At 43.7% G+C, this 15,192-nt stretch overlaps 1 protein-coding gene across 1 annotated transcript in view; it reads right to left on the bottom strand.

Annotated features, from left to right (window-relative positions):
• SVOPL (SVOP like) overlaps positions 1-14,440 on the bottom strand; it is a 44,606-nt gene extending 30,166 nt beyond the window's left edge. Inside the window, exons 1-5 of the mRNA XM_023530267.1 lie at positions 14,347-14,440; positions 8,600-8,671; positions 5,859-5,983; positions 3,107-3,170; positions 661-786 (exon numbers count right to left, since the gene is read on the bottom strand). Of these exons, the coding sequence (XP_023386035.1) occupies positions 661-786; positions 3,107-3,170; positions 5,859-5,983; positions 8,600-8,671; positions 14,347-14,433 (474 nt within the window). The 5' untranslated portion in view covers positions 14,434-14,440. The remainder of the gene's footprint in view (positions 1-660; positions 787-3,106; positions 3,171-5,858; positions 5,984-8,599; positions 8,672-14,346) is intronic.
• Between the last annotated feature and the right edge of the window lie 752 nt (positions 14,441-15,192).

Raw genomic sequence — 15,192 nt, 5'->3', positions numbered from 1 at the left:
AGCACCCGAGAGGTGGCGGATCAGGGCTGATGGTCAAGGCTGTCAACCCACTGACACTGACTATTCTGACCAACACACTCTGCAAACAGCACAGGCCTCCACCGAAGCTGAGACCCTGAGAACCAGCGTGGCCGTCTCCTGGCCCTCATGCCTCACACCCACCCAAAGCCAGTCGGTGCTTCCCCAGAAAAGGTTGTCCCCTGCAGCACCCAGCTCCCCATTCCCAAGGCCGGTGGGCAGTTCTGGCCCTCCTCATCTCCTGCTGGGCTGTTCTGACACTTTGTAAATTGCTTTTCTGCCCTGTTCCATCTTCCCTCCTGCCCAGTCCCCACACAGCCCCATGCCAGCTTCCCACGCATCACTCCTTCCAAACGTTCAGCGCCTCTGGACTTCGAGGCCCTTTGTAATCGAGACACAGGCCTGTCCCCACCATCCCACAGCCTCCCACTAGCGCCCCTCACTCCAGCCAATCCAGCCTACCTGTTCACCCCTAAAAGAATTCTGCACATCACACCTTTAGGACAGACCTCCCACGTTAACCTTGCCCAAATGCCCCTTCCACACAAGCTGATTAAGGCAGATACTTAAAGGAAAGAGGTGGACATGAGAAAGATGGCTGCAGGATGGGAGGACAGGAGGGAGGCCCATGAGCATCCTCACCTTGAAGGCCAAGATGAGGATGATGCCAGGAATGGAGGCAATGCGGATGAGCCAGCGCCACCCAATGGTGGGGATGACCACAGAGGCCAGGCCGATGATGAGCATGGAGCCAACCAGCCAGAAGACCTGCGGGGAGAACAGAAGATGAAATCCCCCCTCACCTGTGCTCACACTTCCTCTCTCAGGAGCCACCCGTCCAGCATTTTACCACAGAAAGAGGGGGAGATGGAACAGGGTCTTTGCCTGAGGGGCCGGGCTCTGAGTTCTACTCCCAACACGACCTCCAGGGCCTGATGAAATGGTAAAGTCACTTCCTGTTCCCACGCCTCCACCTGCTTGTCTGTAAGTGAGAGACCCCCTCTACAGGGGTAATAATGTCCCCAAAGTCTTTAAAAGCTGGGGTCCAAGACACTGACTTTTTTTTTTTCTCTCGAATAAGTAATTCACTGGTTCATAACTCAAGGTACAAAGGAGAACAGTGTAAGAAGATTCTCTTCTCCTGTTCCCTGCCATCCAGTCTCTTTGCAGCCAGTATCACTTAGATCCTTCTGAAGCTGTTCTAAATATACACAAGCTAATAAGGATATAGAATTTTGTTCTTCTTTGTCACAAATGGTAACATAGTATAAATAATGCTTTCTACTTTGCTTTTCATACTGAAAAATAGATCTTGGAGATCATTTTATATCAACAAACAACATGGCAGCCAACGATGCCCAGGCCTCATTGGTCGGGAACTAGAACAATTCTGAGTATTTACCCCGAACACTGTTCCCCCTCTGGAAGATGGAGAATTAGCGATAACTCCGTTCCACCTCACAGAGATGGAGAGAAGATAATAAGTGATCCTTTGGGGGACTACTTCGGGGTGACTATTTCATCACCAAGAAAATCTATTATATATATAAAAAAACTATTTCAGAAAATGATAGGGGCTACAAAAAAAAAAGGAAAAAGAAAACTGTGATGGAAACTTGAGTGATCAGGGACGACCTTTCTGAAGAGGCAACAAAAAAGGTCAGTAATCAGCCATTGCAGTGGACCAGGTAACAGATGATGTAGCATTGAAAGGATTTTAGTAGTGAAATGGCAAAAAAAAAATGTTTTTGACTGATAGATTTGGGACAAGTTTTGGAGGTAAAAGTGACAGGGTCTGCTGATGGACATGCAGTTGAGGGTCCATTAATAGGGATGAATCAGTAGGGCTTGGTAATTGATTGAATAGGGATGAGGGAGGGGCCCGAGATGGCTCTTAAATTTGTGGCTTAGATGACTGACGGGATAGTGTTTGCTATTAACTGAAAGTGGAAACATCTGAATAAGAGTCTTCAGAGGAAGGTGAAGAAATTCGTTCTATGAATGTTGTATTTGAGCCTGCAGGATATTCAAGTAGCTACCAGGTAGTCGGCTACCTGGGTCTGAAGTTCCAGGAGGTGCTCTTGGTTGTAGATGAAGATTTTGAGGGCCACAGGCACATAGACAGCTAAAACCATTGGAGTAAATTAGATAACCCAAGGAGACATGGAAAGGAAGACCAGCAAGAAGACATAAGCAGGGAGCAGGCCAAGGAACAAGTGGCAGATAGGAGAGGAAACGTCCACAGATGAGCTCGAGCAAGACCATGCCAATTAACTAACGCTAAATGTGAAATCTGACCCCTGAGCATTAAAAGTGTGTGCACCTGTCCAGCAAAGATCAGGAGAAGAAATCTGGGAGGAACGTAAAGAGTTATTCAGTGTTTGTTAGAGTCTAAGTTTTTGTTGTTGTTGTTGCTTAAATTTCAGAAAAATTCAAAACAAATTTTAAAATATTCTCCTGTTGCTTTATTGCCAAATATATAATGGTTCAGTGGGAAGGGTTGTCTTTTTTCTGGGCTCTCTGAAAGTCAGGGTTTTTGGATAATAATGGCACCAAAGATGGTAGCACAAGGGCACCCAGACTGACATAGCTTCTGGATGCAAAACCTCTAGTCATTGGCCAGCAAGGTCTGAGGAAGGCGTGGGGCCATTCCAGCCTTCTCTGCTGGATGAATGGCTCATCTGGGAGGAGGCAATATGGCGTGTTCCCACAGGCGCGGGCCAATTATGGACTTGCAGACATTGGTATTCTTGGAAGGGAGGTGGGACACTCTACAAGGGGCGGTGGGTGTCCTTCCAGAGAGAAAGCTCATCCCACATGCATTCCTGGGCTTCTGCCTTTCCAGTGAAACCAGCCATTGCGATGCTTCCTGGTTACTGAGAAGGGGGTCACTGTGTTCTAAGTGCTGCTGTGGCATGACAGAGTCTTGGCTCAGAAAACCTAAGGACCGGCTCTGGTGTCAAGCTCTTTGGTTGGTACCAAGCGACAGGCAGTGTGCTAATCAAAGAACAGTCAGCCAGCAGCAGGAAAACCATGCATATCATATGCTACAGGATCAAAAGACTGGATAGATGCGTATTTGCCTTACCTGAGACAGGGGGAGCATATAGCCTCGATATTTTGTAGGCAAAAATTCAGTCTTTATGATTAGCCTAAACGAGAAGTGGGGAGGTGGGGGGACACAATAATGTTTTTTTTATAAAATTAAATGACTTTTTTTTTTTAACAATCAAATTTTTCTTGTCACAGAGATAAAGAATTTAAAATCACAGCCATTCATCACCGTGAAATGGTAAGGAGCAAATATATTGTTCCGAGCCCCGGTTCCTGCTAATATTTGGTCTTGGACCCTGATCTCCTTATGCAGAGCACTTAAAATTTCCTGGGTGACAGGACCATCTTTTGTTCTAATCAGATGCCCTTCGGTGTGATTCAGGATGGGGGATGGTCACTAGAAAGACCAAGCTATGATTAGAAACTTAAAACATTCAGTCCTACCCCATCCTCCAGAGAGAGGAGAGGGACTGGAAAGTGAGTTAATATCCATCATGCCTATCTGATGAAGCCTCCACAGAACGTCTCTGAAGTATGGCAAAGAGCCTGCAGGCCGGTGAATAACACACTATGTGCCCGGAGGTGGTGCATCCCAGCTCTGCAGGGCTAGATGCTCCTGTGCTCAGGACACCTCTGGACCTTGCTCTACGTTCTCCCTTCATTTGGCTATTCATTTATATCCTTTCAAATATCCTTTGTAACAAATAACCCTTTTGCAGTTATAAGTAAATTGTTTTCGTGAGTTCTATCAGCCACTCTAGCATATTCTTGAACCCAAGGAGGGGTTTTGTGGGAACTTCTGATTTGCAGTTGAGTTGGACAGAAGTTGTGGGGTACTATTTGCAAGTGGTGGGGTGGGGCGGGCAGTCCCGTGGAACTGGATCTTTAACCTGTGAAATCTGCACTAACTCTGGTCAAGGTCAGAACGGAACTGTAGGTCATCCAGCTGGTGTCAGAGAATTGGTTGGTGTGGGGGAAAAAAATCCACACCGCTGGTGTCAGAAGTGAAGTATGGTCAGAAGCAGTGACTGTGAGCACTAGAGGAAAACAGAAGAGTTTTTCCTAGACGATCACACAGCAAAATGTAATTGTTACAGCTGTAAAAATTAATATAAAGGGAGCCACTTAAAAACGGAATTGGAGCTGCCATCCCAGAGGAACCGCCTTGCCTGTCCTATTCCTCAAACCTTGGAATATCAAAATTGTGCAAAACGACGTTTGGGCTGTGCCTGAAGCAGCACCATATTCCAAACAACTGTTTGCAAAGATAACAGGGAAGTAGATGTTATGCCTGAGAATTAAAGTCATTCTTTAGAATTAGTCACTGTGTTAGCTTACCTGCTCCCACAGGAATTCCTTCCTTCTATTCATGTCATTATTCCCCTTCCCTTTCTCATAAATACCTGTTGCTTCCACCTCCTAATTGGAACACTGTTTGGATTTCTGCCTGAATCAGTGCTTCCCAAATAACTAGCGTTTGGCTAAAATAAACGTTTGCGGCCTCTCATTGTGGCTATTTTTAGGTTAACATCCACATCTAAGAGAACAAAAAGTAAACTTACAACTGCTCTTCTGTTTACATTTTTATTCCCAATGTTATTGGAACATTTTCTTTCCCAACATTATTGGAAGTCAAAGTTATTTAGTCCCAAAGTTATCTCCTACTATTTAAGAGACATTAGTCTTATCTCTTTTGCCAAGACAAATGTTGGCAAAGTGTTTTCCCAAGCCTGATTCTCTTTTCTAAAACATACTTGGGAAATTAAAATACGACCAACAGAAGGTGGTTCTCCCAACTAATGACGACCAAAACACAGATTTCTAGTTAAGAAAACATTAATTTTGTGACCAGAAGAATAAATGGACTCGTATTCCATCAGTTTTCTAATGGCTCTTCTCTCTTGTAGTTATGAGCAAGGGTTTGGGGTTTTTAACATATTTATTGGGCTGCCCCCCTGAGGGGGGTTTTAAAATCATACCTAAACTTTTACTCCTTCAGGGCTCTGAAGCTCAAAGTGATGCTTGGCTTATGCTTCAGGGAAGAACAATTTTCCCCTAACGCATTAAAGTAACAATTAGGTGCTTGTCATCTCCTAATGTTTTCTAAGGGACCTTGTTCCAAGGCACCCAGGAGAGAACAGCCTGAGGAGCCCTGCAAATTGAAGGGAGGCTTCCAAGTTGCTGAAAATTTAGCAACACACCTTTCACACCCACACACACAACAGCCCACGTGCAATAAGATATTGCACGCTTATCCAAGGGCAGAAGAAAGACACGTAGCAGTATGTCTCTTTCAATACATCTCACCCGGCTTTGCAAATTTACTTTGACACAGCCTTAAGTTAGAGGACGAGGGCACTTTAAAATGGTTATTCCTGAATGTTAGAGGTGCTTATGGTCAGACTCAACTCTTCCAACAGATTCCTAAGAAATGAACAGACTGTATTTGGATTGACATTTTTGTTATAGACCACACAGGGTACTTTTTGTTAGCATTTAGTCTGACAAAATGGTATCCATCTTAAAAATAATGGTTAGCCTTAGGAATAAAAATGCTCAATCCAGCAGTCTGCTAGCCTCACCGTCAAACACCGTTTCGGTGAGCAAATAGCTCCTAGCGGAATAGGCAGCCATCACTTTAAGAAAAGCTCAAAAATAATTAGCATGAGTGAAGTTTATAAATGTGCAACTTATTGATGCTATTAATCCATTAACCAGTGTATGTGTGTGTGTGGGTGTACATATATCTCCCTTGGGGGTCCCCTCCCCACCAATGAAGTCTTTACCCTTGTGCATGGCCAGACACGCCGCAGCCAACCATCGTCCGCAGGAAGACAAACCAGATGTACGAGGGAGAGAAAGAGGTCAGCAAGGAGAAGTAGGCTCCCCACAGGAACGAGATGAGCAAAATCTGAAGCAACGAAAGGAGACTTATTAATGGGACCTGCCTCCGTGGAAGGTAGGGGAGAAAATCTAACTTCTGAAGGTGATTTCTCATTTCCATCCAGATAACTTGCTCCTCTGAGGAGCTAACTAACCTACAGTAAGCTCACCGGTCTCTCACAGTCCTCAGACAATACAATCCACGACATTCTGGAGTCTGAAAGCCTGGCATTCTGTGGACGTTAAGAAACGTCTAAACCTGTAGAGAATTTGCTTAAGAATTTATCTGAGCCAAACTGACGACATGCGGGGAGCAAGATCTAAAATGCTCAGGAGAATGACAGTTTTGCAGTTCTTTTATGCTTTGGGGGTCAAGGAGAGAATGTGAGATGACAAGAAGGTGGGAGAGAGCAAGGCGGGGAAATCGCTATGATTGGATGAAAAGTAAAATGGAGAGAGACATACTTCCTTCACATTAGTGGGCACAGGGCAGTTAATGTTTAACATTTACAGTAAAAGGGGTGGTATATAAGGTGGTTCCTTTGAGGGGTCCGGAAAAGAGAATCCCTCGGGCATTTCAAAAGTATGTTAACCTAGATGCCAGAGAACACATAGGGCTTAAGGAGAACATAAACCTTTTATTGAAAAAGTTCTAGGCCTGGGGCTGACTACCCATCATGACCTGCCCAGTTAGGAATTTCGGACCAGGTCACCCTGTGAGGTTACTTTCGGTCACTGGACTTGTCAGATTTATTACACGGCCACTTTTTCATTCACAATTCTGCGTTTAGAACATTCTTCAAAATTCCCCAACTGCATTGAGAATGCGAATCCTTGCCCTCCCTGCCCCTCGGAAGCACTGTGTCGGAATGGATATAAGGAGAAAATTTAAGGTATTTGCTTTTTTCTCTAATTGTAAGAATAATTCCAGTTCATAGGAGAAAATATAGAAGAAAAAAGAAATTAAAATATTTAAATCACCCCTGATTCTCTAACCCAGAGAAAATACTGTTAACATGATTTTATCCTATTTTGCCTGTTTGAAAGAGAAAACATATTTTTAACGCTGCAAAATATTCCACTGGAAAGGTATACTATAATACATGTTACGTAATGCATAAACCTTTACTGTTGAATGTTGAGGTAGTTTCACATTTTCTATTAAATGATCTGTGATGATATCTGTGCATAAATCTTTGTGGTTCTCTGATGATTAAAACAAGTTAGATTTCTGGAATAAAAATTATCAGATGAGGAAGACGGATATTCTCAAGGTTTTTGACTCGTATTGCCAAACCAATGGTCAGAAAAACTATAAACTATAGTATGTGAAGTCATCTATATACTGCCAGGTTTCTTTAAGAAAAATTCCTTATAGATTTAATGTTGGAAATGGATCTGATAAGGAAAAAAAAAATGTTATCTTGCTCCTGAGGAAACAGTGCTAAAGTTAGTCTGGCTAACTGAGAAACCCAGGGGGTACGAGAACCTCCCTAACTTCCTCACTAAGACACACGCCATGGTGGTCAGCCGCTACAGCTGCAGAATTTCACACCTAAAGGTCAATGATCACAGAAGACAGTGCCTGTTCTTTCAATATCCACATACAAATGCATCTCAAACAGTCCTGAGGCAATTTAACTGCTTGCAGAGCCAAGCTTATCTTTCCTCAACACTCCTCCTCCCAACACCCGACCTCGCCTCCCTACCCGTCCCTTCCATCTGATGCAAAACTGTTAATTGTTAAAACTTATGCACCCTACCTGAGACTTCTGACGCAACAAACGTGCTTTTGCTTACTTTTCTGCCTATACGAGCACCTCTTGCTTCTCCAAAGTTGCAGCTCTGTTTGAAGGCTTCTTGAAGCTTTGTTCTCAGGCCATAGCCCTCAGTAAGACCCAAATAAAACTCTTTCTTAAATTTATAGAGATCCAGTTTTTCTTTTCATTGATGCTGCATAGTTTTGCTTTTGATAATTCCTGTGACTGAATGTTTTTCAAGGTTCCTTAACCTTTTGTACTTCTTCTGGATAATGCCTTTGTTGTGCTCTTTACATTTTTTTTTTTTTGAGATACTCGGTTTTCATATTAATTTATAAGAGTCTATAATGTTTATTTCGTGTACTTCGAAACATACAGCCAACTCTATTAATGTTTCCTTTGGGGCTTCTCCCTTTGTGTTTATGCTTAGAGAGGCCTTCCCCATGAGAAATCAGACAAGAAAAGAAGAGAGACCTGGGTTTATAATCCAAAGTCATGGATTTATCTCTTGATGTTTAATCTCAGCAGGTGTGTGACCATGAGCACGTGGCTTAGTTTCAAAGTTTTACCAAAATTAACGAATGCGAAGCTGCTTATGTTTATATATGCACGTTTCCATATTCTGATAATGTTCTAACTATGCACCTCCATCAACTCTGTACCTGGACTGTGCGTGACCACGTATGGGGACAGGTACTTCAGGAAAGATGAGAAAGCAGGAAGACAAGCCAGGAATTCAGGCATGTGATGTCAGAGAAGGCCATTTCCACGCTTTCTATCTTGGGTATCGATCGAGAAATGTCCACTAAAGAGAGGCAGTGGTGACATGGCCACAAAAGAACACACGAAAGAAAATTCCAAATCATCCTTCAAGGCCCACCTACCTTCCAGCGGCCATATCTGTCAGCCAGGAGGCCAAAGAGGATGCTGAATATCATGTAGCCGAAAAACACCATCTGGATGTGGGGGTGAGAAAAAAATTATCCTCTGAGCAGAGTTGTTATAATTTGCTAATTGACCGCATTAAGCTTTCGTCTGTCTTAACTACATGTAAACTAGGAAAGGGTGGAAATTGAAGAACAGGTTTTCACAAAGTTCTCCCCTGACTCCTGTTTAGCATGTTCAGGGCTTTAGAGGCTGATGCTTCTTGCTGGCTGACCCCATACCTGGAGACACTGCTACCAGGTGGAAACAGGCCAGAAGAACAGGTAACTGCTTTCCCTCCAGGCGAAGATGATGGCATTGGATCCTCTCAAACATGTAACTGTGAATTTCCATTTTAATAATTAGAAAACTTCTTCCATGCTCGCCTAATACCACACACAAGTCGAAACTTCTAGAAGCAGTCTCCTTTAAGTTATTACAGGTAAACACAAACTGAACAAACAACCAATCATTCATTTAGAAACACTCTTCAAAACTAATATAAACCTATCTCTTTTCCTTATTCTCACAATGGCTTGTCCTTCCTACCCTGATAAAATTCAAGAACCGGGAGAAGATACCAGCATTTTAACTCAGCCTGAGCTGTAATCTGATGTCTATGCCTTCCAGCAACTTATTTTTCTTCCTTCAGCAGTTCCAAGCTTCACTTGCTTTCCTTTCTAGTAAGATCTGAGTGATTGCTTCCAGGATAATCAAAGGAAAGGCGTTAGCTGTCATTTCTAACACTTTCGGTGAAAAAACTGTTTCTCTCTCTGCTGCCTGCTTTTGCTTTCTCTTTTTATCTCTTTCTTCCTTAGTCATAAGGAAAACGCAAACGCATTTCCTCCTCAGGGAACTATTTTTTAAAAATAAACCATCATCTCTATTCTTGAACCAAAAAAGCCATGCTTTTCCTCTGTGCACTGTACTTTCTAAGACAGAGTTGAAGGGAAGCAGGGGGCGAGGGGGGGGAAGCCAGTGTTTTCTAAATGCCAGACCCAGGATCGACTTTGCACCATAACAAAATCCAGTCAGTCCTCAGCAAAATGGTAAAAATAAGAAAAACGTGATACATTTTTGTATAAGTCTAAATGTATTAAATACGAAGGGCTCTTTTCTTCGGGAATGATTTTCTTTCTGGTTGTTGGTGGTAATGTGCCTTTTTTTTTTTTGAAAGATGATGGTGGTCGATGACAAGATTTTCTGCCTCCTTCTCTTCTTCTAATGACCTTACATGTCAAATATACATACGTTTTTAATGTCGACTACATGTCAGCCACTCAATTAAAAAAAAAAAATTATATCAGTTGGCGAACCCCAAAATTTGGGTTTCCCCTGAAATTAATTTTCTACAGCCATGCTCTGCTTAACATTGGGGACACATTCTGCGATACGCATCGACAGGTGATTTCGTCATCATGCGAACATCACAGAGTACGTTACACGAACCTAGAGGGCAGAGCCTACTACACGCCCAGGCTGTATGGCGTGGTCTACTGCTCCCAGGCGACAAGCCTGCGCGGCACTTTCCCAAACAATGCGAGATTAAATCAAGCACGAGGGAGTGTGCCGCAATCGAGAGACGCGGTAAACCCGCGACCTACAAGGTTGCTGCCAGCACATCACGCAGACCGTCATCCGGCAAAGTTCCTTTTAATAAATAGAAAGAATACTCTCTAAAATAACGATAAGTAGTGTACATAGTACATGCATAAACCAGTAACAGTCGTGTGTCACCATTATCAAGTATTACGTGCTGCACACAGCCGTATGTGCTGTGCTTTTATGCGGCTGGTGGCACAGTAGGTTTGTTGACACCAGCGTCACCACAAACACGCGAGGAACACGTTACACAACGTCGTGAGGACTGTGAAGTCGCTGGGCAGCTGGAAGTTTTCAGCTCCATTATAGTCTTATGGGACCGCTCTCATTGGTCCAAAATGTCGTTAGGAGGCACATGGCTATCGTGGAACCCCAAATGACCACACTCCTTCCCAAAAGGGGAGGACGAACTAATATTTTTTTCTTTTTAACTGGCTTAATTAAAAGGAAACAATAGACAAACTACCAAGGGCAAAATACTTTTGTTTTCTTGAGACGCTGTGCTGTGTTAATAGACCAAATTGTAACTGGATTAAAATCAGCTGTTAATAAAAGTGAAGGAAATAAGATTAAATTTAAATTGTACTCTGTTCTCTCCCATAAATGGCAAATTCTTTGTGTTTTCTTTCCATTCAATGTTTTAAAAAAATGACTTTCCTAAGGTTCACTTATTTACTATTCAGCTTGTCTGGAAAATAAGCCATGATTTAAAGCTTATGTGAACCTTAAAACTTGTGAATTCTGTAATCTTGTTTGGAAGATTGAATAGACACACCCCACTTCCTACTTCCTCTTCTCCCTCCCTTTGGAGAGTCTGCTCTTTTTCACAGGTACTTTTTTTTCTTAGTGCAAAAATGACCCTTCTTAGAAGTATTTAAGGTCTTACTCCCCAGCATATGTCATCAATTTGGATCAAATAAACTCTTATAAAAATTTTAAAAAAACGACCCTGCCGTTTCTGATGTGCATGCACACAAAGTTTTGTTTCTTCAGCACTAACTCTCTTAGTCATACAATGTGTGGGATGCAATTTGCCCACAGCCCTTCAGTTTACTCAGTTAACAGCTGCTTGGGCCAGGCTGTCCAGAAGGTGGAGCTGTAGCTGGGGGTCAGGAAGCCTGGGAGACGCTTAAAATGTCACCTCTTTGCTCTTCTGCCTGGGCGTCTCCTGGTAGCGAGGTTGTGGCCAGTGAGCTCAGGGATGGGACTCACAGCCAGAATGAGGATGACAGAGACTAAAGGTGAGGAACTTGGAGCAGGAAACAGTCACACCTGGGTGAGTCTAAGTACCTAGAGAAGAATCTTCTGAGCCGTAGCCCACCTCACAAGGAAGCCATGTTACTGCAGACACCGAGGAGCCTCTTTTGGTGTCATTGGAACTACATGAATGCAGCCAATAAAATGTCAGCTATAAGCACAGAAACTGTACCATGTGATGTAATTTCCTGGCAGTGACAGATGCCACATTCTCAAGAATGAAGACGTGCACGCTTGCAAACCAACCGGGTGTGCCCCACTTACAATTACACATCACACTACAGCATTCACCCTAGCAGCACAAGGATCGACAGGAATGCTTTTCTAAATTGCAACTGTATTTTGTACCTAGAAGAAAACAAAAAACCAGCTGAGTCACTTAATTACAAGCCCAAGTAAGAGCTTTGGTTATTTTTATTTATATTCTCTCTCTTACCTAAAAGTATTAGAGCTTTTTAAAAAACAAAACATAACAAAACAAAACAGAAAAAAGAACAAGTGCAACTATTATAATAGAGGAATTTTAAAGAGGGAAATGGAGCTAGAGAATAAGGGCGATGAAGGGGAGGATGATACGTGACCCCAAAATATGCCACTTTGGCATGTGGATTATTTTGAGCTGAAGGCCATCAAGACCAAGCGGTCTCCAAACAAAACAAAATAAAACACATCTTTTACCTCTCCCTTAACTACCTAAAAGAATTCAGATGGGGGGGCTGGCTCAGAGAGCACTATTACCAGAGATAAGTTTTATTTCAATTTCCTCTCTGTATGGCAAGGCAAGCCTCTAATTATCAAACATCTGTTCTTAGCCTTCTCCCCGGTGAAGGCCAGGCCCCTCGCCCATCCCTTAGCTCAAGATGGTATGTATTTAAGCCTCAAATGCTCGACTTGTCCTTGGGTCTCATATTTTTATGGGGCTCCTGTATGTACAAAATTAAATGTTTTCCTCCTGTTAATTGGATTTACGTTAACTGGATTATTAGACGAGCTGAAGAACGTGGAAAGGTAGAATAAAACGTTTTCCACTCCTCAGCAGATTTGTACATTTGCTGCTGTGATTGAACATTAAACGGGGCTACAAATTTCCTGGCCTCTAAGACACAAAAAGAAACACAGCTGGGCACATAACATACGTCCCCTGAGAGAACTCAGGTCACCTCCCTGAGCGAGGGGGAGCTTTTCCTGGGACCTAACACAGATGACACAGAAAATATTAGTTCACCTTTCCCTTTTGGGAAGGAGTTGGGTAATTTTTGATTCCATGTGCCTCATAACGACATTTTGGACCCATGAGAGTGGTCCCACGAGACTATGATGGAACTGAAAAATTCCATTTGTCCAGCGACTTCACAGTCCTCATAACGCTGTGGAACGTGGTCAAGGCAGTGAGTGAGAGGCAGGGACACCTCTCGCCTGCAGCCTCCCACAGCGCGGGCTCCTGTCTATAAACCCCAGAAGGCTGGGGGTCGAGGGGACATGTCCAGCGTTCTCCACCAGATTCAGACCACAACTCCCACGCTCTTACAGGGTCTTCCCCACCTCCCTTCAAGGCCGCCTTCTCCACCTGACTCTGTCGCGCTCTACCGTCACCATGCCTGCCCCCCAGACACTCCCCTCTTTCGGTAAGGATGTTGACACCTGGCTCACAGTGCTCCCTATTAAGTCCCACCTCCGTGAAAACCAGCTCCGACACCCACGTACAGCAACGCTCCAAGCCTCACCTGCTCCAAGCATCTTTGACTTCCGTGGCCGACGCAACCACCGTCACCTGCTACATGCTTTCACCTCCACAAACTCTGCCTCTCCACCGCCACCACAGCCCCCCATTAACCCTCCCTCCAACCTCATCTCCTCGGGGTTCTTGGAAAACTGGGCATGTCTCTCTTTAAACCCCTTCAATGGCTCTCCATTGCCTACAGTGTGGCTTCCAACATTTTTATGCATGACGAACCTCTTATAAGATTTTTTAAAAAAGATTTAACAGAGCTCTGCATGATAGAAAATGTACATTAAAATTCATTTGATGAGAAATACATAATGGCTATGATGTCAATAGTGCATCTACGTAAAATTTTTTGTTATACAAAATGGTAATTTGAAAATCTGTCACATGTATTTGTGTGAACTGTTCTGCTTGGAGGCTTGCGCGCTTTGGCCCAAGGTGGGCACAGTGGCCACTGTGGCCTACAGACGGGGGTCTGTGCACAGACTCCAAGATGCTTCCAGCCCCCGCCTGTCTCTGCAACCTTGACTGTTCCCCCTTCCTCGCTCTCTAGTTAAGTGACATGGAAGTGCTTCTACTCCCTGCAACACACACGCACACACATGCACACAGAGTCTGCTAGCAATCACCTGGACTTAATTAATAACTTTGGAAAGAATGATAGGTAATATCATTAATCCTGCTTTGCAGCAAAATTTGGTGTGCAATTTATAAGGTTATTCATAATGGTCTCTGAGAAAAGTTGAATGTGTAACAAACAATTCAGTGAGTGTGATTTGGTGATTGGTTAGGTCACTGGTTCAATTTAGTAGCCTCTTAGTGATCTGAACTAATAGTTAATAGTTAAACCATAACTAACCCAGGGCATAATAGTTACTTTCTCTGATTTGCACTTATTTCTTTGGATCTTTTGCTAGGAGCTGGAAAATAAGCAATTCAAGGCTCTCCAAGGGAAGAGAAAAAGAGGAAAAAAGCCTCAAATGCCAGTTCAGGCCTGCAAACCCATGAGCTGTGGAGGCCAGCAACACCAAGTGGTGAGGTTTCCTCCGGCTCTCAGCCCTGTGGGATGGGGGAGGGGAGCAGAAGCCCTGAGTCCTCAGTTGGCTCATTTGCAGCACTCACCGTGGTCACTAATGCCACCTGCCAGTTCTCCAGCTGCCATTCACAGCGGATGACTGGAGACACAACCGCTATTAACATGATCTCCATGGCCTCGGCGACCTTAAAAAGGAGAGAAAACACCGTGTGTAAGTGCTAGCTTGTCCTCACTTCTTCCCTGTTTATCATCCACCTGTTTATCATCCATCGAGTACACTAACCTCTTCCTTCCCCTCCATTTAGGAAGCACCTGTTGTATACCCAGTCAGCACTGCTAGTTGGATAAAGCAGCATAGTAGAACTTTGGCACTTACTGATGTAACATTTATCACTTGAACATTTTGAAATGGTCCCCAGGCTTATGACGCATTCACTTGTGATGCTGGGGATCACTATGCATCTCAGTATGGGGTTCTGAACAGATTCTCACCCCACATACAAAAGCAGGAAACAGCAGTGGTTTCCAAGAACATCCCATTGTGTGTAAAAGCCCCTGGGACTGAGCTGTCACTCTTCTTTCTTTCTTTCCATGGTAAATAACAAACCTTCATCGGGGCCCTTAAAGGATCTGGAAATTTGTAATTACAGGTGAACCAGGTGGTTCTTACACACAAAATGCTTGAGAACCCACGTCTAGTTTTACTTAGAATAGTACCAGCGTTTTCTCCTCTCTTCTTAGTAGCTTAATTTAAACCATTTTTTAAATGGGTACTGAATCTCCGGAACATGGAACATAGACATTCATTTGCTTATAACCGAACACCTGCCAAAGGTAGATGAAAATTATTTCACTGGATTCCCGCTCCCTTTGCCACCCCACCCCGCATGGACAGCCCAGAGCTGGAGACGAGTGGGAGACTCTGCGTGTAC

The sequence above is a fragment of the Pteropus vampyrus genome, unplaced genomic scaffold, assembly GCF_000151845.1.
Source record: "Pteropus vampyrus isolate Shadow unplaced genomic scaffold, Pvam_2.0 Scaffold48, whole genome shotgun sequence".
NCBI lineage: Eukaryota > Metazoa > Chordata > Mammalia > Chiroptera > Pteropodidae > Pteropus > Pteropus vampyrus.
This window is presented reverse-complemented; position numbering and strand designations above follow the sequence as displayed.